This window comes from Orbicella franksi, chromosome 6 (assembly GCF_964199315.1).
Source record: "Orbicella franksi chromosome 6, jaOrbFran1.1, whole genome shotgun sequence".
In the NCBI taxonomy this organism is placed as follows: Eukaryota; Metazoa; Cnidaria; class Anthozoa; order Scleractinia; family Merulinidae; genus Orbicella; species Orbicella franksi.
The window spans coordinates 15,179,881-15,207,726 of NC_138150.1; the positions used below are offsets into that span (position 1 = coordinate 15,179,881).

A 27,846-nucleotide genomic window follows, 5' to 3' on the forward strand; every position below is an offset into this window, starting at 1 on the left:
TATGCCGTTGAAAACACTCGTTTCTTTACGGGAAAAGTGCCTGTCACAGCCTCAAAAAGGTATTTTAGTATCGTGGTACCACAAGTTGATGGGGGAGTTTTTCCGACTTTTGTGGCGAAACGTCAACGCATATAGAAAAGACAGAAAGTGCTTCGAAATAGTCCGAACAAACGGTCTTTCGGTGAAAGAAAATACTAATGCTTCAGAATGCACTGCTCAGAATAACTCGATCTTCGCATTCGCTTTCGACAACATATCTTCGCCTTCTTCATTCTGGGATTTGTGGATGAACTTTTCAAGCCTCGTGAACATCTGCAGTTATCAGAAATACTGCTACTGACAGAAACCGCCCGATTGTTTACATCTGATGATCCTGGAAGCTGATTTACACTTGCTTGTGTTAAAGCGAGGGAATCTATTTGATGAGAACTTTGTCGGAGTTCAATACTTCGGTAATTGTTGTGACTAAGATGATAACTTATAATTTTCTTCGTGGTGTTCTGCTCAGGATGCATGACAAATCTGCCGATGGTGTTTTACACTTGGCGATTTTAGCTTTACTTAAAGACTCGGCAAACTTTGATTGTTTTCACTAGCGCCCGCCAAGGTTACCGGCTGGTACGTCACTTATATAAATTTTATTAAGGAAATATCTCTAAACTTTTAGCTACTTACATTCTCATACTGATTTTAATCGGCTTTCATCGCTTCAATGCGCTTGAATTTTCAGAGTCGGGCTCTTCCTAATTTGCATAATCCGTAATCGGCCCGTGGGCATTAGGGCTGCATAATGCCGCTCAGATCTCGCTCTTAGCCAATCAGAACGCGCGTTATATCGGCCACAAGCCAAAGCCATATAATAAATTCTGGTTACGTTCTGAGTACGTTAGTGGATTAAACTCTACTGTTGGACCCAAGTACTGCGTATTCTCTATTTCCCGTTGGATTGTTTTGCTGTAACAGATCCCGAGTCCTCTAGAAGTCTGACAAACTCAGTCGCTGCAAGCGTGTTTCCCTCTGGATTGTTGTAACAAGGATAACAACTTAAGCGGCCCAAAAACCTGTTATCACAATCATAACATGGATGTCCAATATCAAGGAAGTACACGGTAAACCAAGGCTGCATGTCTGTCAACCTATTATTTGGAGTATGGCCGCCATGTTGGGCAACTCCGTCGCCGTCGTCGCCGTCGTGCGTACGCGCCCACGAGCAATACCGCTAGCCATGATAACCATGAGAAAATCAACTCATGGGTTTCTTTTTCTTTCCTATATGAGTATGGGGCTCCGCTTGGTGGCCCTTCGGGCCGCCGGAGCTCCGCTAAAAACTGGTGTCAATTTTACACCACGGATTAGGAAGTAATATTTCAAATACTAACTCAAATGTGATTAAGATTAGAACAGATGATAGGAAATACTCACATAAATAGAACTTTACAGTTTGGTCTTCTAAGTGAGATCTGACAAACTCTGTCAGGGCTGAAACTGGAAGGACAAAAGAATGGTCAAATTAATCAAACAAGTTGGTTTGCATAAAACGATGAAAAAAAAACTTGAGACGTGATATTTTAGGCGTCGTCCACACTATACGCCGGAGGAATTTGAAAGCGGAAGTTTCACTCTGGAAACCCATCAAAAGTTTTCCGTCCACACTACGCCAGAGGAATTTGAACACACAACAATCTCTGGTCATTTTGGATTTGCGTTTGACTAAAAAAATAGCCTGTGAAAACAGCCGTCCTTCTTCGCTCCCAGCCCGAGTGGCGGGCCGGGAGCGAAGAAGGACGGCTGTTTTCGTGACAGATTAGTGTGGACGGTAGGCCTAACCGGAGAAGTCAAGCTGCGTTTTAAATTCCTCCGGCGTATCAGGAACTGATACGGAAAATGAAAAGAAAAGTTCCTAAAACAAACAACATATACGTTCCAAATAAAATAAGGCAAATTCAGTAGATGACACATCAAGTACGAACTTCTTTATACACTAACTACATTTGGTTAGTTCTGCTTGTCAATGCTTTAAAGTTACCAGATTCCTCAAATTAGACATCATTTTTTTATTATCAACAGGACGTAATAACACATAATGTACCTTTCTCCATTGGTCTAAAAAATGCTTGTAAGACTAGCCTGTCGGGGAATTTTATTCGCACAACCACCTTCAAAGATGTATATAGAACAAAGAATAAGAGACAACAGACGGAGATAAACAATTCACGCGCTATGTGTCGCGAGACCCATAGAGCGAAAACAATGATGACAATGATGATGACGATAATGGAACACTGTAATTTTGTTCGTGAATTTTCATACGAGAACAATTTAAACTGGAAGTTACAGTACAAAAGGGACCTGAATGTCCTGGCAGGGTCATTTTCTCGTCCAGTTGTCACTGAACCATCAGAGTGTAAACAGTGGACAAACAACCGGCTGCGTATTTCCTATGTCAGTTAATTGTGAAACATTTGACATCTTTAGTGAAGGGGAAATTTTAGTTTCATGAGATATTGAAGCATGTTCAGTTTGTAGGACGCTCGACTACACAACATGCCATAACTCCAAATTAGTACAAAGTTGAATTTTGTACCTAAAAAGTGTGAAAAGTAGAAGGTACCTTCCTTTTCTAGCACAACTTCTTGCTTAAAGAGCATTCTTAAATGTAATTTGATCAATATACTAACCTTGTCGTATTTGTACATTTCTGATTCTTCTCGTACTTCCCGCATAGCTCTTGTCATTAAAGGGGCGCTGTCTGCCTGCTTTCTGACATGTAAAAGAAAAAATAAATAAATCTCCAAATCACTGTCACCCATTCTGTGATAAACTAAGAGATGCTGTGTGAGTTGTTTAACAGACGAGGAATAAGTGAATTGGAATTCCAATTCCAGCATTTGAGCAGCCCAAGAGTTTTCCCAATATTAGCAAATTTGCCCTGAGTCTACTTTATCGCTCCTCTCTTAATTTTACTCTCCACTTGTTTCTCGCTATCTTTTCCTTCGTGTTTTCTTTTCCATCGTTTGCAATATACATGTAATTGTATCAATCAGTAACATTTTTGAAACTCAAGAATTGTACTCTTGTTGCTACCGTGTTTCCAACACAAAATCGTGAGAGGTTTTTCTGCTTTTTTTTTGGGGGGGGGGGGGGGAGGGTTTTTTTTTTTTCTTATCAAAATGCATATTTGCATATCTTTCAAAGTAGTTCAAGTAAACAAGAGCGCCTCTTGTAGAGCCATTATTTGAAAAATATTTCTTCTATAGTACCTTTCATTCTTCAAGTCTCTTAACATAACACGGATGTCATCCACTGTCACCTCAAAGAAGGAATCTGGAATCTCACCTATATTTAAAATAAAATACAATCACAGAAATTAATGGCAGCTTCACGCATTCTGAAAAAGACGATTGACGGAGATTTAAGAGTAAAGGTAATTCTCTCGTACCTACCTTCATCAGGTTTGGGTGAAGATGGATCTTCTTCACTAAATACAACAGGCTGTCTGTCGCAAGATGTTGCCAGAAATTCTTTACGAGAAGAATCGGCCCTGATGAGAAAAACAAGCAACATTAGAGGGGATTGGAAGATGTAATAGAGGGTACTAAGCTGATTGCAGCATTATATTACTAAAGGGCAGAGAAAATTATAAAAATAACCCAACATGTGTAAGAACGCCACTATACTTGTGCAATGAACATAGCACTAGTTTTCAACCCAATGTGAAATAAATCTGTATTATTCTTGTTTGGAATAAAGTATTCCCCTCATTACTTCTCCTGTCGTGTACACTTTTCCCTTTATTTTTACCTTCCTTGTTCTAGCAAAGTGTCATTGAACTTAAACTACAGTGTACACATAGTATCACCGCAGGTTTGCAAGACTCCTACTGACCTTCGAAACAACTCATTCATCACCAAATCTTTTTGCTCTATGCTTAGTTCGAAGCATGGACAGCCCCAAAAATGATTTGATCAACACTATTCATTGTCACAACCAGTAAGAACCATCTTCCACACTTTCACAGTGTTATTCAAGTTTATGCTTGAGGAAAACCTGGAAGAAAGTGTGGTACTGATTTGTAGCTCTCTAGGACAACCTCTTACTCACTTTTCTCTCTGGAACAAGTCCATGCCTGCTGTCTCCTCAGGAAACTAACGTAATAATAAAATGCAGGTGTCAAAAAGGTGATTCAACTTATGGCTTGTTAGTACTTCTACGTTATACATTTGCTTTACAAGCAACAAATGAGAACTGAATTGTCAATTTTCTTTTCACAAGTTTCACTGTACACTAATAATAATAATAATAATAATAATAATAATAATAATAATAATACAATTATAGCCCTTCTTGGAAAGGCAAATATTCCCCGAAAAGTACTCGATCTCTAAAGACATGAGAGGTGTCTCAAGTTTAGAGTTGAAAGACTGCCAGCAGCACTTGCTGAGATGCTTATTTTTCATAATAATTATAATAATATATTACTAAAAATTTATATAGTGCAAACTTTCCAATGATCAACTGTACTTAGAGCCATTACGCTAAGAAACAGTACCTTCAGCAAAGGAGTAAGTCTGTTACTGCATGCTGTGCAAGGTAGTTCTAACTCTGTAAATGAAATCCTAATGTGTGACTATTCAAATGAAAGCTACTGAGCAGTTTTTTCATGTGTTGGGTTCGTCTTTCAATGCTTTGTAAAATGGAATTTGATACTTTTTTAGGATTTTGAAACTAGGCACAAATAAGAAAGATAGAGTTAAAGCACTGCAGTGAGTATGACATACCTTAAAATTTGCAAAAGGAGGTTTTGGAGGATTTATCCTTGCTCTTTTAGGTTCCTTTGCAGTTTCTGTACAAGAAAGTTATTAACATTGAGGTATTATCCACAGCAAAAATGTTCTCATCTAATTTGGCTACCTCAAGTGCATTGCAGGCTGAACTCAAATGTCCTTGTAATGTTATGTGTACAAACACATGGACATTTTGTTTAATATATACATCATTGTACGTTTTGGGCAAAGAAGATGCAATTCAACTGTGCTATTTTAGTCACTTGTTCACAGTGTGAACAACCCTTGACAAACAAAATTCCCTTACCTTGTATATGTGTATCTTTAAAGCTCATCTTTGCAGTATTATCTACTGTAACATTTCTCTGGAATTCACTTGAGCTTTCTTGACTTGTGGGTTTAGAGGATGATGTTGCAGATGTAACAACAGGTTTGTTTAGTGGTACATTCCTTTGCCCTGACGTAATCTCATTATTTACTGATGGCACTAAATCTTTGTTCGAAAGAACACTTTGACCAGGGTCACTCTTTGCTGAAAGATAAGAAAAATAAATATCACTCCTAACTCGGTTATCTGAGAGGTGTAGTGGCATAATGGTTAGCAGGCTGGCCTCTTATGACTCTTAGATCTAGCAGTCGGGTCACATCATGGCCAGGTCATGATATTGTGTTCTTAAGCAAGACATTTCACTTTGACTCACTTACAGTACCTCTCTCCACCCATGTGTATAAACAGGCACAAGTGAATTTAATCGGACTAGCATCCCATCAAGGAGGGTGCTAGTCACTCAATAACAAAAATGTTATTGAAACTACATCAGAATACTTTCTGGCAAAATGGGACACGTTAGCCCGAAGCAGACTTCACCTTCGTCACTATGTAGCTGACTACAAGATAGATGAGAGGTGCAACTACCTTAAATATATAAACAATAGCCTCCATTTGGTGCGAAAATATGCTCTGATATTTGTCCAAAGACATTATCTGTTCCGAGAAGCGAACAGTTTTCCAAGAACGTAGCTCGAGAAAAACTGTGAGCTTCGAGGAAAAGATAATGTCCAAGGACAAATATCCAAGCATATTTTCGCCCCAAATGGAGGCTATTGTGTTTATTATTCTTCAAATCTTTTTCGCAATGTGTGCAGTTTTGAAAATTGGGGAATATTCTCGGATATTCCCCAGTTTCAGCTGGAGAATATTCGGTCATGTGACGTGTTTAGACCAATCACACGCAAGCAAAAATATTTGATGGATTATGTTCAATCAAGGAACCCAAGCTCACTCAAACATTAAACTGACTGTTACTGATCTTGACTTCAATCACATGAACTTGAATTTTGGGTCAGTTTTGTTCAGCTGGCAATGACACCAGGCATTTACATTCACCTCATTTCACATCTGTTAATCTAAATGCTGTACAATGCATGTATGAAATAAAAAAATAATAATTTTCTAGAATAAATACCCTCTTCTGTTGATGGAATCTCTGCTATCTTGGGTTCTTCAACCATGTCCTGCAATTGTCTGTGCATTAGCCTGTAAGTTATCAAGAACATGAAGTGATAAAGTTAACGGGATGAAGGTTCTTCTTGCATGAGTTTGGGAGGGAGAGCTGTTCTCAGTTGAAGTTTGCGAGAGGCACTCAAACCATTACCCTAGCCTATTTCAGAACAAAATACTGCCATTAAATCCCTTTCCACACTGGACCATGTGTTAAAATCCATGCATTGTTAAGACCTGAAACAGCTAGTGTTTGATTACACTTTACAAATCCAGTGCCTCATTTCCTTACTTTCACTTACAGATTTAAATTACAGTTCTCTTTGAAAGACAAACTTTCAGACCAAACAAAACACGTGTCTAACACATTTTGGGATGAGCAGATTAAAATTGCAATCAATCGGGAGCAGCATTGTTACTGTGCAAAAAAATACTGTATAAAAGAAATCCTACCTTATAACTGCTCTTTTTCCAGTCAAGCCCAGTGAATGTAAAGTTGCACTTTGCAATGAGCTTTCACCTTTAATCTAGATATTTATCAGAGATTGGAACTAACAATGTAACTTTTAGTGAAGTTAAGTTAAATATAAACCTGTTTGAAGTAAAATTATTGAAGTATTGAATACAAAACAACAACAACAACAGCAATACAGTCATGATGCTGTTTAAAGGCAACCTTATGGAGGACCCTGTTGCAATAATGTGGTCATCAAAACACAGATAAAATCATCAAGTTAAGTTGAATTAACTCAAATTTATAACCTATGGTATCATTTAAGAGTGCAGCAGTTACCTCTTGTGTCATGTAAATGCATACTGGACTCTTCTGTTCCTCTGGAGAAGGATTAATGATCTTCCCTTGGTGAGGGCTAGGGAAACATTTTTAACAGAGTCATAACAAAACATTCATCTTTAGGTGCGACATCAGTCTGATAAACTAAGTAGCTTCTGTTTTCTACAGTAAAAGACAACTATAAAGAGCTGGGAGTATTACCAGTACTCTCCCTGCATAGAGCAATCAGAAAAATTCCAAGATGAAACCTGCAAGGAACAAGCATATTTCCATTCACGGGAGTTCTGCTAACTCCCCCAATCCCTGGAAGAAGAACAGATTTAACCTGTAAGCTAAGATCTTTAGTACTAAGTGAAAGCTTAATCTTCTAACCTGTCTTGGTCTGAATCCCAATGAGTAAGGACATCCCACAGAGATGCTGACGAGGGAAACTCCTTGACAAGTCTCTCACCGGACTCAAGCTGTAAGCCCACAGTAGAACTGGACTGTGCTGGTAATAGAAAGGCACATTTATTTAGGACTGTGTGAATGTCATGCCAGATGAATACTAGGGAACTTAACTCATTTCCAGTCAGTGGCATTATCATGTTCTGCCCCACAGAATATGGGCAGTTTTTCTACATAGCACTGGCTAAAAGAAACTACACATAATGAAGGATCACAAATCTTGTTTGAAAATTGATCCTTTTTTATAAAGAATATGTTTAAGCGAGCAGGTATTTTTCACACTGTTGCAAGTCGAAAGATAAACTTTTAAGTTTGAAAGAGTCTACTTAGCACTTCAGTTAGCCTGAATAGCACTCAGGTTAGCCTAAATTAGCTTAGGTTGCTAATGGTTAGCCTTTATGTTGGGTTTTATTTGACTTCAACTTGAATAAACAGGTCATTTCAACCTGCAACCTGCAAAAAAAATACCTGCCGGTTTAAAGCTCAAATAGGATAATTAAGCGGTATACATTATGTAATGTTATGTAGCAAATTGCAACAAGAAGCAGATTTATAAGCAATCATTCTGTTACCTTTCTTTGATTTTGGGCTGGCAACTAGCTCCAAATGTGCATTGTTGGACAAACCAGAATATCTGATGGGTAATGTGTCATCAAGAATCTTCCTCTGGTGCCTGGTAGCAAAAAGTTAAAGCTTCAGTAAGATAATAGTTCTGAACTGTACAGTGTAATTAGCAATAATATTAATAACAATAACAATATAAAAAAAGTCATATTGGCACATTTGAAAATCTTAATGCGCTTACAATAATTCAGGATAAAAAAATAAACAATATTAAATAGGTTGAAATTTGTAACAACCTAAAAAAATATAACTAACGAAACTATATAACTAGCTAAAACATAAAACTATAGTTAACAATAATTACAAAAAGGAAATGATCGACTTTATTTTTAAAAATGTTCATGGTCTCAGAATTTCTTTTAGATAGGAGTACAGGGTTCAAACATTTCAGGGCATAGAAAGACAAGGTCTGTTGGCCATATGTAGCCTTTGAAACATCAGGTACTTGTAGGACAGAAAACAAAAAAGAGTGAGAGAACAAACTGGTTTACAGTTATTGCTAAGCTACAAACTTACTGGACAGTATTATTTTTACAATAACTGTCTAATTTCTCACGTGCTGATTGGCTCATTTTTATCATCAATATAATAAGAGCACAGACAGATAAAATTTTAATTTATGCAAGCTTTCAAGTTCATCTTTCAGCTGTCACACTGTCAACTTCTTGACCAATGAGATTTTATGGACTTTTTTAAGTACCCAATCAAAAAGCGAGAAAAGATATTGACAATGTGCCCGTCATTTTGAATAAAATTCACTTATCTTTGTTTACAGCAAGTTTATGGCATCTTTTCCCCTCATTTTTTCCCTTCATTTGACCATTTTGGGCTCTCGTTACTGAAAAAAACAAATTGACATCAGTTTTTTTATGTGTCTGTCCTCTTATTGATGATAAATTTCATCATAACATTGTCAAAGTTTACTGCGGAACCACTCGAATGCAGCTCATGGTTCCACAGCCACTTTGAAAATGTTATGCCGCCATCTATCATCAAATTATAAAAGGACAGACGCATAAAAAACTGACATCAATTTGTTAAATGGCAAACGTTCCCAAAATGTAAAGGAGAATTCTGATTGGTTCCCTGAACAGCCCAAAGTTTGAAACAATTTGGACTGCAAGTCAAGTCAAGTCAAGTCAAACTTTATTTGGGCAGGGTGACCCCATCAGCCATTGGCTTGTAACAACAGGGGCCCTGCATGGGAGCTCAAGTATAATTTTTGCCAAAAAGCTCTCTCAAAACATTGCACAAAAGAACAGCAAGGTAGAAATTTTTCTTCCTTCATATCTGGAGGGCAAGTTGAGTTCATCTTTCGCGAAAGCAACTTAGAAACTGTTATTAGTAAATGCTCAACTTTTGCATCCATGTTTGCAGGATTGCAGGGATTAATAAATTTATCAAGTCAGAGTTTTACAAGAACCATTATAATGTTTTTTTATTGAACTAGCTTGTTCAGACTTTATTGGGGAATATTGGTCTCATTCTTTTTTTGCAAGTTTATGGACCTCACCTGCTTCCCGGTCCATAAACTTGCAACAAATTTTCCCTAACATGGATCTCAAGCTAGTTCAATTAAACATTGCATAGTTGGGAAGCAATTGTTCATTGACAATTTTAGAGGTGCAGAACTTAAAAGTATGTTTAAAACAATGCGTTAACAGGAAGCCAGTGGAGGTCCCTAGCCATGGAAGTGATGACGTCTGTCTGATTGGTTCTGATTAAGACAAGCCGCAGTTTCAAGCTCAAGTTTAGGGAGTCGATAGAGAATGTGGTTACAATAACTGAGCTGTGAAATACACTTAGGGTGCATTCCTTTGGGATAATCTGGATCAGGATCAGTGATCCAAGATCACTTGGATCATGGTGCATCAAAGGAACCAATGAATCCACTCTGGTCACAGATTCATTGGCTCCTTTGATGATCACTGATCCTGATCCAGATCATCCCAAAGGAATGCACCCTTACATGTAAAGATCATCCTGGGCCAGATATTTCATGGTCCAGCTCACCGGCCTCATTGCTAAGAAAGCCTTTTTGCGCATGTAATTTACTACCATGTTGCCTCAGCTTCAATGACACCCAAATCAAGACAGGTGAGAATCTCACTGAAGTAAACCTATGACGTATACTATACTAGATGTGCTAAAGCATGCATCAACTGCACCTTGCAAGGGAAACCATGTACCATTTTGCACAGGGGATAGAGCTCCATTTCCAGGCAAGTATATATAGCTAGTTTCAAAGAGTAATAAATCATATTATCAGAAAAGTCTATTTAATTTGCTAAATGCATTTAAAGTGTCCAGTTGCAGTCATAAGCTACCCATAATCAGCAATCAGTCCTAGAAATTTTATTTTCCACTTTATTGTGAGAAAATGATCATACATATTTCGGTTCTAACTAATAATCAGTGGCACTGTGACACAGGTAAATATGAAAACTACTTCTGTCTACTGTTAACAGTTAACAGTATATTCTAAACATAAAGACTGGCAACCTCATGTTGGGATCAGGCAGTTTATTAGATATAATCCTACATACAACACTATTTTTTTCAATCATGGAAAACTCAAATAGATATAACAGTAATGGCCCTATGTTGTAGATTCCAAAATAGAATCCTACATACAATACTATATAATTAACAATCATCAAAAACAAGATACAATACTAATGACAAGGTACATACAGTGAATCAAAACTGCCTCTGGAGTGGGTGGGTGGGAAGCTAAAAGCTACTAAACTAAATTGCTATATTGCTGTTGCTCTGATTAATTTGCTGTGATGTCTCTAACATACATGGCTTACTACAGTCAGACAATACATATCGAAGATTGGGTAATACCTAGTGAATTACTGGGATCTCATTGGTACTCAACAAATCTGGTGACTTGCATACTGCAAAGTTGCACAATTATGTCTAGACTCTGGCCCTGCACAGCCCCAAGTAGATCAAACAGTTCTCTATGTCTAGATTCATATTTTATATGATTAATATTCACTTTTTCCCTTCATTGCAAATTACATAACCTACAAGCATACAAAGTATGCAAACCTTAGCCTAACTCTACTGAAATAAGAGACTTAAAAACAGAGATTAATTCCTAAAAGAAAAACTTACCGCATATGGCACAACAATTACACTAAAGTTCTATGCAGTTTCACAGATCCTGAAATTTCAAGTAATGCACGTCTTCTTCATATTATCATCAGAGTAAGCATTATCATAGGGATTTCAAGAGAGGTCCTGCCATTTAGCCCTTATTATACAGAATTAATGATGTACCAGAAAATTAACATGGCTTTAAATGTTTTCTCATAAAATATTGTTGAAATTACTTTTTTTTTTGAAAAAAAGCTACTCATTATAGCTAATAAATCAAACGATTTTATCTATTTGCAAATATATGTATCTAACCTGATTTTATCTTTTTAAACAATACTGTAGTTAATTTTACATGTAGTGGGTCCGCATTAGCCTTTGGCTGCAATTCTTTTAACAACCTGCTTATCAAAATTTGATAATAATGTATGTAACTCCTTAAGATAATGATGTCCTTGATGATTATACCCTAACTCCTTTAGAAAAATCAGAGGGCAGATGTCTGTGAGCTACCATTGATAATTGTGTTCAAGGCCACATGATCTATCCCAGGATGTGTGGAAACATATGTCTGGATTGGCTGATTGCTTGTTTGCAGTGTAATAATAAAGCATAACATTTATAAATTGTTGAATTTAGTGCTTTGTGTTTTATTGGTTGTGCTGACAAAAATCTTGAGAGTTGGCTGTGGAAACCGCATTAGGAATTAATGTTGCATTTTTGGAGTGGGATTTACATTTAAAATTGTAAAGTTCACAGTGCAACTACTTCAACCAAGGCCACCCATGCAAATTTTCTGTAAATTGACCAACTAAATAGCACTTGAGTGATAAAACAAGCATGCTGTAGTGTACAGCTTGCTTAGAATGTGTTGGAAATCTATTCTTAACATCCCGGGTTTTCCTTCATTATGCTTGGAGAGAATATTGTAGAGTGGTCTGGGTTGAAGTGTAGTCTATCTATAAAAGTCAGATTGACGGCAGTAGACAGAATTAATTATTAGCCACCAGATCATTCCACGAGTGCTCCGTGTTTTACCAGTGAACCAAATTATAGTAAAAGTCATAATATAATGGTCTCGTTAAAAGATCACATGCAGAGATCAATTTCCTTTGTTTTCTCCACATGTCATTATAATATTGTTATCAACGATAACAGAGTTGCCCTTCTTCGATTTTTCTTGAGGAGAGTCAGCAGCTGGCACCTCAGTGCACACAGGCGGGGATATCTCTTTCAGTTCCTAATTTGAATACTTTTCAAACTCAGAGTCAGGACTCAATCTGTTTTTGATCTTCTAGAAAGCTAAGGCAATACAAAACTATGAAATCCTAGAAATTCAGGGTGATGTTTCTAGTACCATATCATTGCTGATCTGTGCAACAATTAATATTCCTGGATTAGGAATCTGGTTATTTTCAAGACCAAAATGTTTTTTTCCCAAGACTCACCCATCATCTTGTATTCATCCATCCTCAAGACCCAGGAACATATGTATGCCATTTTCCTTGATTATACAGTATTTGTTTCATTCATTTTCTATTTTACATCTTACTATTGTTCCTTACATTTGTGACCAAATCAGGTATGGAATTTCAACACAAAAATTTCTCATCACCAATCGCTTCCCATCATATCGATCACTGGACATCCATGGAACCAAAAAAGTGTTACCCAAGGAAAATTTGAAATCCTAGGGATTGTGGCATACAAATGTGTGCTACTACTACTCATATTTTGTAAAAAGAAATTCAGGGAATTGCCCTTTTTTGTGATGTGTTCCATTGTTTTCTCCTTCGTAATAAAAAAAAGTAAATTGCACACCTGAACAGCCTGTACGTCCATAGTATCCTTGTCCCCTCATAGAAGGAGGACCAGATATTAATGCCTTCACAAGGTATTTAGTGTTTTTCTCTATATTAACAGGGGTATCAAATAAAATTTCAAATCCTTCGTAATCACCGACTTTGTAGTCACGCACAGGTTCTGATGTAAAATTTCCAGTTTCCGACAGTAATGATGATTTATCACTGTCTTTGATTAACTCCAAAGCTACCGAATAATTGTTATCGTCCTTGCCAAAAAGGCGTACTCCGTGCAATGCGATATCTTGGCTCACCTCAAACAGGAGGCTGTCCGCAGAGCCACGGTATGACCAAGTGCCATTGCCGTAACCACCACCTGTGAATCTATGACACCGTAGAAGATCACCACGTGAACTAAATGTTCTAGCCTTCTTTGAAAATCCCACTGGATGACTTGCTTCTGTCTTAAAATACTCGTTCATCTCACTAACTTCTTCGGCACTAAGAATTTCACTGTTGACAACAACTGAAGTGAACTCCCCTTCCGTCATTAATGGAAAGCGTATTGCTTTGATAACACGGTCTCCAAGAACTCTTCTTTTAACTATGCCATCTGCCTCTAAGCCTTGCTTCCCGCATTCATTCGCTGCCCACCGACTAACAGCAGTAAACAGATCAATCTCTTTGATGTTCAGAGTATCTCTTTCCACTAAAGCCTCAAGTACAGACCTCTCGATTGATTCAGCTGATTCCAAAGCTACCTTGGTTTGCCTGTCGATCAACTTCCAGCAATGATCTAACAGGTGTTTGTCTTCATGTAGTTCACCAACTGGCAAAACACTGAACACATCTGATGGATACAAATTATCTTCCAGAAATTCCCTGCATTTGTCTGCGAGTGAAGGCACCATGTACTTTTTCGCTAAGTACAGCACTTGCAACACATTACTTCCGCTTAAAGTAACCTCGTCGCTATACAAGAAACGGACAAACTCCAACAAGGTCTCGAACTCACAGTCAAGCACTTCTACAGTGTCTCCAGTTTCCGGCAATTCACCGTTAAACATGGTGTAGAACACGGGGCTGCTGATCGACAGTATAAACTTGTGAGCCGAGATCACCCGTTTAGCTTTTTTACTTTCACTTTCGGCACTTGTCACTGCAGGTACAATCAACTTCACATCGCTCAAGACATCGTTGTTAAACAGGAACGTGCACCTTTCCTTGATGGTAGGTTTTGTTGTTTGCCAGTTTTCTTCGACAAGAGATTGAACAGACATGGCAATAAAATCGACAAAAATACTTTGCGATGGGTCTTCACAGGCGAAACACCTGAAGCGCAAAGCTCGTCACAGAAGAGACGGTGCACAGAAATGGACATCAAGAAAATTTGCGTTCTGATTGGATGAAGAGCGCCAGCAGCCCGACCCAAGCCTCCCAAGTCACTTGCTGTCAACACTTCGGGAACTTAAAGTGCACCTAACCCCAAAAATTTTTTTCGCTAGAACGAATCTACTTATTATTTGAAATAGTTCTGCAAAAAAATTTTTGAATTCCGTTAAATCCTCGATTTTCTGTGCCACGACGAAATCTCGAAAATAGCTCCAAAACACCGCCATTTTGTTTCACGACCGAGTTTGAGGAGAATGGGTCCAGCGGCTCTTGTGACGTCTACCCAGGAAGGTTGGATATCTCATTTCCTCTCATTTCCTTCAGGATGGTGGAATACACATTCGAAAAGTGCGCAGAAAACGCCTTCCAGAGGTGCTATCGGCTGTTGCAGCAATATTCCAGATTTAAAGAAAGATATACTGTACAATTTACTGACGATGATCGGCTAATGGTGCAATAAAGACGTAAACGATGGTTGATTTTGTCGAACGGAAACAAGCGAACTGAATCTGTGAGAACCATTGAAGAACTCTCATTGGGATTTGTTCCGCAGACTTTCGAACGCTATTTTCATAAATTTTCTGCTTAAAGCTAACCAGAAATTTGTAGAAATACTACTTACAACCTATATCTTCCAATCCCGTAATATTTATAACATAACCGGCAAAGTTGTGTGATCCGGTCATGATCAAGAAGCGTTATACTGATATGTAAATAGATCGCAACTGTACGCCGCTAACCAACACTTATTTCTCTTTCGATTTAGACGAAAGCCGAAGATTAATCCTCTAGAATTACATGATAACAAAATTGTTAGACTCACAGAGTTTTTCGAAGGTTTGGAAATCAGCAGTGCGACAAAGATTCTGTGCAATAGCGTCGAAAATATGACCGCGTAACATTATCTGCGGACCGCTTAGGGAACACATCCTTTTCGCTTATCCGACGAATTTCACTGCAAACTTTGAGAACAATTTACCTTGGTTATTTGGAGTTACGACTTAAAACGTGTGACAATGTGAAATCGGTAATTGTATGAAATGTTTCCTTCCGCCTTGCTTCCCGCAGCTTCAAAAATACAGGTCCAAACAATACGATTTTCAATCGATCGAAGCCAATGTTTTGGAGGTCATCAAGTCTCGAAAACTGCAACACGTACGTCGCTCTTATAAACATGAAGCATTCAACTGAAAGTAAAACACAAACTGGATTTAACAGAACCTTGACAAAATACATTCTCGGTAAGGACAAATGTAAACGGGCTATAAACACGCGTGGGAATCTTATGTTTAGTTGACGAAATTACCATCCAAAGCAGTCCTTGACTTTTCTTTCCTGCTTTTCGTTTGCCTGCTCCTCCACTTCGTATCTAGCTTTCCATTCCTAATATACAAGCAGCTCGTCCGCAAAGACGTCTTCCCCGTCGTCGCTTGAAATATTGTAAATTGCTCTCAAAGCTCTAAGCAGTGAGTTCACAGTTGTCGAACGTGCTCGATCGAAGTTTATTTCGGAGCCTTCCGAATCGAAACTTAACTCTGACTCCAGTGACGAAAAAAAAATGATTCTGAGACAAAACTTGGACGTTTTAGTCCCAAAATACATCGGAACGATTAGTTTTGCGTTCTATTTTCTCGAGCAAATACAGAGAGTTGACTGAGGCGCTATTGTGTTTGGTTCCTGGCTAGACGTCATCAGGTACCGCCGCCCCAGACTCCCTAAAACGCGGTCGTGAAACACTTAATCGCGACTTTGAAAGGGCATAGAAAATCGAGGATTCAACCAAATTCAAAAATTTCTTCGCCCAAAATGCTTCAAATAAAATCTAGATTTGTTTTAGCGAAAAAAAATTTTGGGGTTAGGTGCACTTTAAGGTTACAGTGTACTTTCGGGTCGGCAATTTTCTTCAAATTTGGATTTTGGGGTCAAAGTAGTGGTCGAAGAATAATCTCTAATTTCTGAAAAAAAAATTGAAAAAGGCTAAATATTGGCAGAGAAACGACGGTTTTACGTTTTCGCCGGAAGTGAAAGTTTACCTCTTGATTGACAGTCCTATGGCGTGTATGCAATCAACCGAGACGATTTTCGCTGGAATTACCTGTATGGATGTCACGAATTGACAACTCGGCATTTTTGGTATTAGGTGTAACTCTATTAAGTTATAAGTAAACATAGACCACGTTAAAAACATGGACCAGTTCGAAAAAGCGAAAACAGCGAAGAACGAATGAAAATACATCAATGGGTGAAGAAGCGAAAGTTCGCCACGCGGATGAAGCTATAGCTATCGTATAAGGCGGGCAAAATATTCGTGGTAAGAGAAAAGAAAGGTTCTGTAAAAATTTCGGAACTTGACAGCAATAAAAGGGATGTTGACAGAGACTCTTCTGATGAGTCCAATATCGACGAATCGTCCGACTCATTGAGACCATTTGAAATATTATCCATGCACAGTTGACCACACACAGTTGCTCCCCGCGCTTTCTTTTGTTTGTTTTCTTCGCTCAGCCACTCTAGCGTTCGTATCCTTTTTAGTCTTCCCCATTTTGCTAGACCAGCTTCAAGAAAAACCGAGCCACAGAAAAATTATCTCTAGACTGATCTTTTAAGGTAATTTTCACAGACCGCCCATTCAAGCAAGGGTTCCAATTTTCCAAGAAAACACTTTATAAATTCTCTGGGAGTACCTCACAAGATTGTCTTTTACAGGTAATTAATTTTACACAAAACACCGACAGGGAATTTTAAATTTGGAAAGAAAGCAGATAGTGTTCACAACTGTGGAAGGCCAAATGAAATTCAGTAAGTCAAACTTTTATTACCAGAAATTTATCAGGCTAACTTTGCGTCAGTGACGAGGGAGACTTTCTATAATGACTATAATCAACCTTGCATGTATTTCATGCAGGAACATAAATCCTGCTATGTGATTTCCGGAAAACAAACTAAACTTTAATAAAATATATTATTGTTAGTTAATCTTGGGTAAGGATTATGGCACAGCATGGAGAGCGGACGTGTTGAAAATGGCTGCGGCAAGCCTAGATCTGGACACCTTATTCTATCTTAAAATGGACGTCTTTCCAAGCTGGATTAGCTTCTTGACTACAAATTAAGATAAGTAGGAATCCATTTTTGTAGAAATGAAACGCCGAAAACCCTGAGAAATTTATCAAGCACAGGCTGCCTACTCTGGGGCGGATCCAGGATTTTCCAAGAGGGGGTGGCTGGTACCTTGGGGTTGCGCATGTTCCCCTAAAGTTGCAATTTGAGAATTGGAACCCACAGTCTAACCTCCACTATCGATCACCTCCCTACAGCGGCCACTATTGTTTATCTCGGCAGACGGTCCATACATTCACTCTTATTTTAACCTCTCTAAAACGTCCATCTCTCCGCAACGGCAACGGCCACATCCCAACCGCCAAAATAACCTCTCGAAAACGCCCAGTTAATCATTGGCTGACGAACTGTGTATACATAAGCCCACTTTTTATTGTAAAACATTACTAAACTTGATCCATACCGTGCCTCGTTGGTTTGTCTCTGCTTATATGCATCCTCGGAGACCCAGGGGCAGTTAGTGGGAGCGGGGAAAAGTCTAAACGAGGGAGAAAAAAATTCGGGCGAAGAAAAGTCACGAACGAGAGGAAGAGCTCCTCTCATTCTTGAGTTTTCTCCGCCCGAATTTTTTCTCGCCTGTTTAGACTTTTCCCCGCTCCCACTAACTGCCCCTGGGTCTCCGGAGATGATTTATATGCTATAATGAGCATTTTTTTAAAATAATGTTGCACCGCCGAAAAAAAAACAGGTGTCATATTACACCCCTACCTCCCTATAACGGCCACCTCTCTACAATGGTCACTTTTGTTTGTCCCCAAGGTGGCTGGTGTGGAGAGGTTTCGACTGTAATTAAAAACTGTTACACTAGTATAGCTGTTAGAGGATAACGTATTTTTATCACTATTCTAGATGGAAAAAAATTATTGGTAATTACAATGAGGAACCTGTCCAGAGTGTTTCCCTTTATTTCTACCATAATATTCATCATATTTTTTAAATTATTTTTTGCTTCTCCAACAGGGGGGTGGCTAGCCACCAAATCCACTCCCCGCTAAATCCGCCCCTGCTACTCTTTTATGACAAAAATCAAAACAAAGCTCCAGAAATGGCTACCTCTCAATGTGCCACTCTCAAGACACATTGCCAGCCCTGAACTTCTAGCTTGCGGTGAACTGAAAATTAAGGACTCTTCCATGTCTTTAAGAATGAATTCATCTCAATCGGGCCACAACATTGGTGGTGAACCCATCTTTTTGGTCAATAGGTGCAACATTTCAACAAAATCTTTCTTTCGAGCCACTTAATCAAATAGGATGACATTGAAAAAAACTGAACATCCAGCAGTCGCACTTGAGGAACAAAGAGATGTCTTTTTGTAAGTAGAAACAGGAAAAGTGATATAGAACTTAGTAACAGGAGTAGTCACGATGCTAGTGAATTCATAAATGCTGTGAACTCCAGAGTTATTACTCAAAACTTGAAGACCATCTCTTAAAAAAGCTTCAACTTTAAAATGATGGTGCACAAATTTTAAGTCTGAGTTTCTATTTTGTTCTGGTCCAGTCACAGCTACAGTTTTAAATTTAAATTTAAATTTAATTTTAGTTTAAAATTTGTTTTTGTTCCACATATTGCAAACTTACTGCTTTGATCTATTATGGCATTTAAGAATATTATTACAAACAGTAAATTTAAAAAAAAGTCATATCTTGACACTGCTTGTTTAAGTCTCAAGTTATTTTTTATCAGCTCATTCTAAAACATTTTTGGACCATGTATGTCCCCGTGATATAGCCTCTCCCCTTCCCCATTTACGAGTCCATCTAAAACCTCTTACGGAATGGCACAAGCCCAGGTTTTACAGTATCATTGATTCCTTGAGTATTTAAAGCTGGAGGTTTGTGATTTAGTGTACCCAACAAGCATGATCCAGTTTTAGGTAAAGTTTCAAGTCATATTGCTATACTATTTCTTCCTTTTTTCTTTCTTTCTTTCTGCCTAGCCCAGAAGCAGAACATCAGATGCAATCAAGGCAAGATTTTATAGACACTTGCCTCTCAAAGTGTCAATTTCAGATATGAATCTACCTTGTATTATTCAGTTATTATGTTTGTGATTTTACAGAGAATTACATGCACAGCAATTTAACAAGAATGACTAAGTATGCAAAATCAAAACACTGTGACAAATGCACAAGGTCAGCAGACCCACCACAACCCTCCTATCAATATTCACTCTACCATCACACGGTCTTGCAAATCATTTGTATTTCAAGGATAACTTACTAAGACACCCTATAGTTGAAAACTGAAGGACTGAAATAATTGTACAATGTATTCTAGGTAAAGCAAGTTATTTACCAAGTGAAGTGTGCAGTAATGTCAGTTACTAAGAAAAAGAGAACATTTTCCAAGTTTCTACAGAGTTATAAAAAGGAATTATCAACCGCACATCCACAGAGTGGCTATTCATTCACTGTTTCTGGATTGAATTGCAACTGCATAGAAATAAAAGTGGAGATTTGGGAGAACGAGAAATGCTGTGGACACACAAACAGCAGGCGAGTGTTTTGCAGCTCTTTTGAGTTCTCGCAAACAGTCACAATGATTCTTCATAGAAACATGGAGATAATGTTTTCCATTTGTTTTAGAAAATACTGTAAAGAAAGACAGGAAAATCACTAGTTTATTTTGATAATCAAAAACTTAAATTCTCTTTGCTTGTGCCATCATTACATCAACAGCACATCTTTTGGTGTATTCTTTCTTACAGTGTTTACTACTCAGTAATAAATGCAAGAATCTGAGTAGCTAATAAAATGTAAATAATGTCATTAATGCACAAGGATTTCAACTGAGTGTTGTAAAAGCAAGACCAAAGTGGGTGTCTAGAAAGCCCAAAGAGCGAATAGTGAATAGTCGCGAATAGCGAACAGCGAATAGTCCCGAATAGCAAATAGCGAATAGTACAAATAGTCTCGAATAGTGCGAATAGTGGCGCACAGTCTCGAATAGTGGCGAATAATGGCAAAAAGTGGCAAATTAGTGGCAAATCGTAGCAAATAGGGTACCCAGTGTCTTGCAGTCAACCTCGCAGCAATGTTGGATGAGATTTTCCCGCTAAAAAGCACAGACGCTTATCAGGACAAAGGGTATTTCTAAACGTAATTTCTTCTGTTTTAACCACTCCAAAAGCGAAAATACGTCATTATTAGGTTATCCTTGTGTTTCCTGTTTTCTTAATGTCGGCGATGGACAACCAGAGCGTGAGTCCGGAGAAGAAAAGGTAATAAATTCACTGAAATTCTGTTGCTTATTTGGATAACTAATTAACGCAGGATATTAGACCTAAAAGCGGCAACTATAGAGTCCTAAAGTGATGACGTCACAAAAATAAAATTTTTGAAATTATGGGATATGATGTCATATTCTTATAGAGGATCCCAAAAGATGCCCTCATCCCAAAAATTAGCTCTGAATTACAAATCCCGATAGAGATATAAGGGATCAAAGTTTGATAGCATCCCATACAAACCCTTCAAAATTTGTTTCAGTTCCTTCAGTTTAGAACTGACTCAAAATTAGAGAGATTTATATGGGGCAGAACCAAATTTTCATCCTTTATATTTCGGCTGGGAATTACAATTAAGAGGTAATTTTGGGCAGAGACCTTTTTTTAAGGACGCTCTATTTGAAAATGGCACCAAATCCCATAATTTCTCAAATTTATTTTTTTGTGACGTCGCACTTTAGGACTCTATGATGACTATTCGTCACTATTTGTCACTTTTCGCGACTGTTTGCCACTATTCACACTATTCGAGACTATTCACACTATTCGGGACTATTCACTATTCGGTATTCGGGACTATTCGCTATTCGCTATTCGGGTTTTCCAGACACCCGACCAAAGTAATCATTCAGGCCAATCACAAAGGACAGAGACAATCCAGTGAACCAACCAAAACTCAAATCAAATACTTGCAGTTGATGCAAAGCACAGGAAAATATGTGCATGTGAGTCACAAATCGGGTTTAGGTTAAACTCCTGATTGGATTACAAAGTGGTGTGAGATTTTCAAAGCAGTCACTTAAAAGCCAAGTAATGCAAAACATGGCAAATGTGAATTATTTTCAAAACTCAAGTAAAATCCACTCTAACACTAAGTATTAATACAGAGTAAGCTGGATCGTATGTGTTGATGAAACGACACAAGTCTTTTTCTCGTGATGAGTACAAAAAAATTTAAAACTGGAAATAAAGAATCCTTAAAGCCTAAAAATATGATAAAAAGATGTGGTGGCCAAGTTGGATGTACAAACAAAAGAAGCTAATCAGAAAAAATTGTGCTAGAATATTTGAAATTATGTTTTTGCAACTCTGTTAAACCTTGAGAACTATGACTTGATTCAGTAGTTTTGATTACTGCAAAGTTAGAAAACATGCTAAAAGCTGAACTATAACTCAACAGAAACACAGAACTAACAGGAGCTATTGATGTAATTATGATGTAAACAAAGAAAACATTTTGATAGTAGAAATAACCAAGTTATTTTCCTTTCCTTTTCTTACAGTGTTTCTTAAAAGAACAAGAAAACACTTTCTCTATGTTTCTATCCAGAGATATTGTTTTCTCACAGTGTTTCCTTAGTACAAGAAAGAAAAAACATTTTTTTCACAGTTCTATCCAGTTGGGGGTTTTTCATAAGCTCTGGTGACTGGTGACAATAGCCTTAGCCAAAAATGGAGGCAGCACACAAGATAAAAATACTGTTATAACATAGCGTGTGTGCCAGTCCTATCTAATTCCTATTGAGCCATCAAGAACAAAATCTCTATATACGCACAGCCATGCATATATAAGGTGACATGTGCAGTTTCAGGTTAGCTGCAAAATTTCCGTCGAGTTTGGTGCCAGTTCCTTCTGTTTAAGTTTCGGCAGTGTGAAGATTATTCTGAACAAACCAAACTCTACTTCGAGCCTTTGACTTTTGCCAAGCTAAGATGTTTACTTAAAGGTGTGTATTTCAACTTTGTTTGTCTACATTTTCATCGAGTATTTTTGACTTTGTCTGCCTACATTTTCAATATAATTAATTCAAAGAAGCGAATTTTTCATTGACAATTTTAGAAACCAGGTTAAGCGATTTCGCTCAACCATTGCTCAACTGATTGTGGCGTATTAGGATCCTAATGACCTTTGTGTTTCTTCACCGTGCATTGTGAGAACTTTGTAGTCAATCACAAATAAGACATGTTTTAGAATCCAAGTTGTTGTTGCCATGTTATAAAAGAATTGGTTCATGCTTTTAGCTCTGCATATATCGAGTTATGGATGCACTTAGGAAGTTTGGAGAGCACTCAAGAAGCTAGAGTTGGTCTCAGCTGTCGCCTCGAGCAACTCTTACGCTTCTTCCGTGCTCTCCAAACTTCCCGCGTGCATCCATAACTCGATATACAAACGCTAAGCATGAACCAATTCTTAATTGCACAAGTGGGATTTGCTCATTGACAGGGCAGATCAGGAATAGTTTTAAAATTGATGGAGAGATAGGGTGTGAATGACAAAAAATCACATGCTACAGATGTTACAAGGAGAGCTGCAACTCTTACCAGGTGGGATCAAGATAAACATTCTCAGCAGGGAGATGACAGGATTGAGCCAAAAATAGTGGTGGGATATGAGACTGAAAAAGCCTATGTTAGGTCCCTCTCTTAAGATACCTCTCCAAGTTGAAAACAATGAAAATTTGGCCATAGGCATATGGGCACCTTTGGACTTGGGTGGCGGTGACTTTCTTGCCCAAAAAAATTGCACAAGTGGGTGAGCATTAAATCAAGATACAAATGCACTCAAACTGCAGCAAGAAGCAAAAAAGTTCACAATTCTCACATCTAACAAAACTGTTATAATTCCAAAATAGTTATTTTGAAACCTTGCATACTTTATGACTTTCCAGTCAGCCTACTCAAATCTAGTAAAATCAGAAACTTATAAAAAACCAAAAGTTATTTCTTTCCTCCTAGCAAAACTTCAAGAAAAATTTAAAATTTAAAATGGCTCTTTGTGGAGCCAATCAAAACAGCTCTTCTCAGAGTCACTACAAAATTAAAACGCTTGGTCTTCATTTGCTTTGATTCTTTTGTCATTGTTTTGTAAATGGGAAATTTTGTATTGAAATAATATCCATATTGTGGATTTCCATGATACACATTTAATACCATTTAAGCTTAACTGATATGTAGCACTTCCAAAACAGAATACCTGGATGCCTCATATCATTTGACTTTAAATCCATTTTGGCAGAGGCAAACATCAGAGAAAGGTGCCTATAAACCTTGAAACCTTTTGGAATGTTTTCTCCCAAGTGCTGTGGCCTTAATAATGAGTGTTTTGAACAAACAATTTCACAATTTTGAAACTGGGGGGTTGTAGCCCCCACCCTTAGTCTTTATGCCAATGAATTTGGCTGAAAACTCAAAGCAACACAAGAAATACCAAATTTTATGTGAAGGGTCTTTGAACGGTATTAAGAACAGGTGGATAACTCTCAGCTCATTAACGGTCCAGGGGGTATTCTACAAGGTCCAAGGTCCAAGGTCCAACCCTTTACCCTTTTGTATACCATTTTGACAGAAAAAGTACCTCTTTCATATGCCTTTTATTGAAAAAATCCACCCCTTTCACATACCTACTTAAGAACATTGCATCTCTTTTCTAGACCCTTGAAAATCTTGTGAAGTTTAAAACGATGTAAGGTGCTTCTGTTCAAAATATTTCAATTAAAGTCTCTTTGAATACCAAAGGGCAGAGCCTCCCCGTATAGGCCAGTATAGGGAGTAACCCCCACCCCCGGTTAATAGTGAACGCTTTATACTGCAGGAAACATTACATGATGTGTATATCACTTTAAAATGCCTTTCCCATAATTTCATAATTTGTGATAACTGCTGTGGTGTTCAATAAAGTAAATATCTGACTGAGATGATGCTTTTGGCATTAAATCAAATGCATCAGAGGCATCAGATAAAAACTGAAATCGTATGCCTTTTTGTGACTTGGAGGCCCTGAATGCTCAGTGCCACCTACAACAAATTTTACTTCAAATTTTTGGGAGAGCCCTGCCACTTATAGAAACACGCATCAACCTTTGCGAGAACTCAAAAGAGATGGGAAACACTCAACTTAAGCTCGTGTTCCCACAACATTTCTTGCTCGTCTAAACTTCCACTCACGATTCTATAACTCTGCTTTATTAAACTCGATAAAAACCGAAATATGTTCCCTATTTCTTAAATAATGATTATCATAATAATTCTACTAACTGTAAAGCGTAGTGCTCAGCTGATAGAGCCTGCTTCTTACATACTTCTTCAAGTACCTGCACAAATAAACAAAATAACGATTTTTTTGCACGCTGTGAAAATTCATGCTCTCCAAAAAGCTTCAAATATACGCTGTGGCTACAAGCTCAAGCTCATATTTGGAAGCTGTACGTAGCGATTAAATTACTTCACATATTTCAAGAAAAAAATCACAACATTTTACACAACTACAACAGAAAAAGAAGACAAGAAAATATCCGTTTAAATACCTGGAGAATCGTGCTTGTTGGATTCACTTTCACGGTTTGTCGACGTGCATTCGGACAAAGAACAACGACACTCTTGCAGGCCGCCATGTTGGATCTGTGATGAGGTCAGCGTTTTTCGCGCAGAGGCACCAGTCCTCCTCTTCTATGCAACCTTCCCGCGAAATGCGCGCGAAAAATATTTTTACAATAACTGTCTAATTTCTCGCGCGCAGATAGGCTCATTTTTATCATCAATAAGAGTACAGACGGATAAAATGTTAATTTATGCAAGTTTTCAAGTCCAACTTTCAGCTGTCAAACTGTCGACTTTTTAACCAATGAGATTTTATGGATTCTTTTAAGTAGCCAATTCAAAAAGCGAGAAAAGCTATTGACACTGCTCGCGTCATTTTGATTAAAATTCACTGACTGTAACTTTGTTTACGGCAAGTTTACGGCGTCTTTTCCCCGCAATTCTTCAAACACGAGCGCCTGAATCTGGGCTGCAGATAAATTTAGGTATTATGATATACTATTAGCCCCGTTTTTTTTATTTTTGGAAGTTTTGCATGCGTGGAATTTCAACTGCCGAGGAAGTGCATATGTATGCAAACTGATACCTGTTTTATTTCCTCCGGTTACGTAATACCAGCAGTCAAAGGTCATTGGAAAACACTGTTCACAGCAATTTTAAGATCACTCTGAACTAACAAGTTTAATTGTTTTCTCAACTTTAGTTAGCAGTTAAATTAAACGTTAGAAAGAAAAGCGTTAGAGACAAAAGAATGAAGGAAGGAAGTGAGGAAACTGAGTTTCCAGTAAACTGAAGAATCAGTTCATAAGTGTGCAAGAAAACAAAAGGAATATAGTATCATGTTACATACGCTTGCAATAACGGCAAAAGTATCACATCACATATGTCAGAGCCAACTGCCACGTACGAAAATGTTTTCCTTTCTGGGGCAGATTCCTGGAAAATTGTACTGAAGCACATTGAAACTGGTACTGAGGTGCGGGGGAATTTGGTAATTTCCCCGAACAATTTCCGCGAATAATAGCTAGGGACGACTACTTTTATTGTTAGTACCAAAGAAGCAAATCGAATCGCTCTATAATAGAAGTGTTGGATTCCTTAATTTGTGCATAATTATGACCAGCTTCCGTTTACCTACGTCTGCTATAATTAAATTTGTTTTTATTGCTTCTCTAAGCGTTTTTGTTCTGTTCTCCTTTTTACCTCTCTTTCTCCCTCCGTTTGGCTCGCAAGCAAGTGGGAGATGCAAGGCTTTAGGATTTGATTAAGCGTTAGAGGAATTTGTGCTTTAGATGAAATGATGCTCTCACCTGTGACTACATGGCCGGAGTGTCTAAGCACCGCCATGAACAGTCATTACGTGCCTCTATATGCTATGCATCAACAATTTTGAAAATAAGTTCATTAGCGACTGACTGAATTCCATGTTTCGATATCTCAGCGAAGACGGAATACATTTGCTTGCTGTGAAATTATGATACATGAATGTCACTTCCTTTTCAGCAAATACCTAGACTGCAATTCCAAAATTCAAATATACTTGCATCGCCCCTTCTCGAATAATAACCGCTTTTAGGTGCGAAAAATAAAATAATCGCCCCTGGCTATTATCTAGGGAAATACGGTACAAGCGTTAATAATATTAAGTGACTAAGTACTATTTTTAGTCTCAGTCTAACGCACTGGGCTAAGCAGTAGACAATACTGAGGGTTTCCGTCTTTGTTTTTACTTAACCCGTGAAACAGAAACTGCTTGCTAGTGTGTAATATTGTCTGCTAATTAGTATCACTGCGTGGTATACAAAAACAAAGACTAGAAAACAAAAGAATTACTAACTATAAGGGGATAGTAGGAACTAATACGAAGTTGTGGCGTGTACAATTCTACTATCTATTTTCCGGGTTAAGTAAAACCCACTGTAAACATCAAATTCCACTCACTTATAGTCACTATATTGCATATGCATAGAACTGTGCATAGCATTTAAAAAGGCGAAACTTATATGTTCCTCTCAGAAACCTATCAACTGATAAGCCTCTGTTTCATGTTCATAAGTTTATTGCTCTACGGTTTCTAATGTTGTATGCGATGACAAAGCGAACTGAGTCTTAGGAAAACTGCAGCTGCCAACTTCTCAAGAGAGATTTTGCTATAATTCAGCAAGTGAGTGTATCATTTCATATAAGGCATAAGTTTCTCCTGTGTTAAATCAAATCGTGAAGGACTCCTGAAGCCTTGTAGTTTGAAAAGAAAGAGATGAACTGAGGAAAAGAAAACAAAGAAGCGTAGAGAAGCAATACAAAGAAATTCAACTATATCATAAGGTAAAGGGAAGCTATATAATCATAGCCATTCCGGATGCCTGTGTGACTTACAAGGTGAAGGTGGAGTTGGGCTAAAACTCAAAGCAGCATGTGGAATGAGAAAAACATAGAAGATCCTGCTAGTTCATTAAGAGCGATGCGAAAAAAAACTACAAGTGATGCTACCATCTTGTAATTCTGTCACATATTGAATCGCTCTATAATAGAATTGCTCTATAATAGAAGTGTTGGCTCTATAATAGAAGTGCGAATCGAATCGCTCTATAATAGTAGTTCTGGATTCCTTAATTTGTGCATAATTATGACCAGCTTCCGTTTACCTACGTCTGCTATAATTAAATTTGTTTTTATTGCTTCTCTAAGCGTTTTTGTTCTGTTCTCCTTTTTACCTCTCTTCCTCCC

At 37.9% G+C, this 27,846-nt stretch overlaps 1 protein-coding gene across 1 annotated transcript in view; it reads right to left on the bottom strand.

Moving 5' to 3' along the window:
* The window catches only part of LOC145491004 (tether containing UBX domain for GLUT4-like), a 28,460-nt gene extending 3,209 nt beyond the window's left edge, over positions 1 to 25,251 (bottom strand). Inside the window, exons 1-15 of the mRNA XM_081470135.1 lie at positions 25,107 to 25,251; positions 24,838 to 24,893; positions 8,098 to 8,198; positions 7,451 to 7,568; positions 7,079 to 7,154; positions 6,739 to 6,812; positions 6,251 to 6,321; positions 5,092 to 5,316; positions 4,779 to 4,843; positions 4,102 to 4,145; positions 3,444 to 3,541; positions 3,261 to 3,336; positions 2,679 to 2,760; positions 2,090 to 2,156; positions 1,423 to 1,485 (exon numbers count right to left, since the gene is read on the bottom strand). Coding sequence (XP_081326261.1) covers positions 1,423 to 1,485; positions 2,090 to 2,156; positions 2,679 to 2,760; positions 3,261 to 3,336; positions 3,444 to 3,541; positions 4,102 to 4,145; positions 4,779 to 4,843; positions 5,092 to 5,316; positions 6,251 to 6,321; positions 6,739 to 6,812; positions 7,079 to 7,154; positions 7,451 to 7,568; positions 8,098 to 8,198; positions 24,838 to 24,893; positions 25,107 to 25,193 — 1,303 coding nt within the window. The 5' untranslated portion in view covers positions 25,194 to 25,251. The remainder of the gene's footprint in view (positions 1 to 1,422; positions 1,486 to 2,089; positions 2,157 to 2,678; positions 2,761 to 3,260; positions 3,337 to 3,443; positions 3,542 to 4,101; positions 4,146 to 4,778; positions 4,844 to 5,091; positions 5,317 to 6,250; positions 6,322 to 6,738; positions 6,813 to 7,078; positions 7,155 to 7,450; positions 7,569 to 8,097; positions 8,199 to 24,837; positions 24,894 to 25,106) is intronic.
* Between the last annotated feature and the right edge of the window lie 2,595 nt (positions 25,252 to 27,846).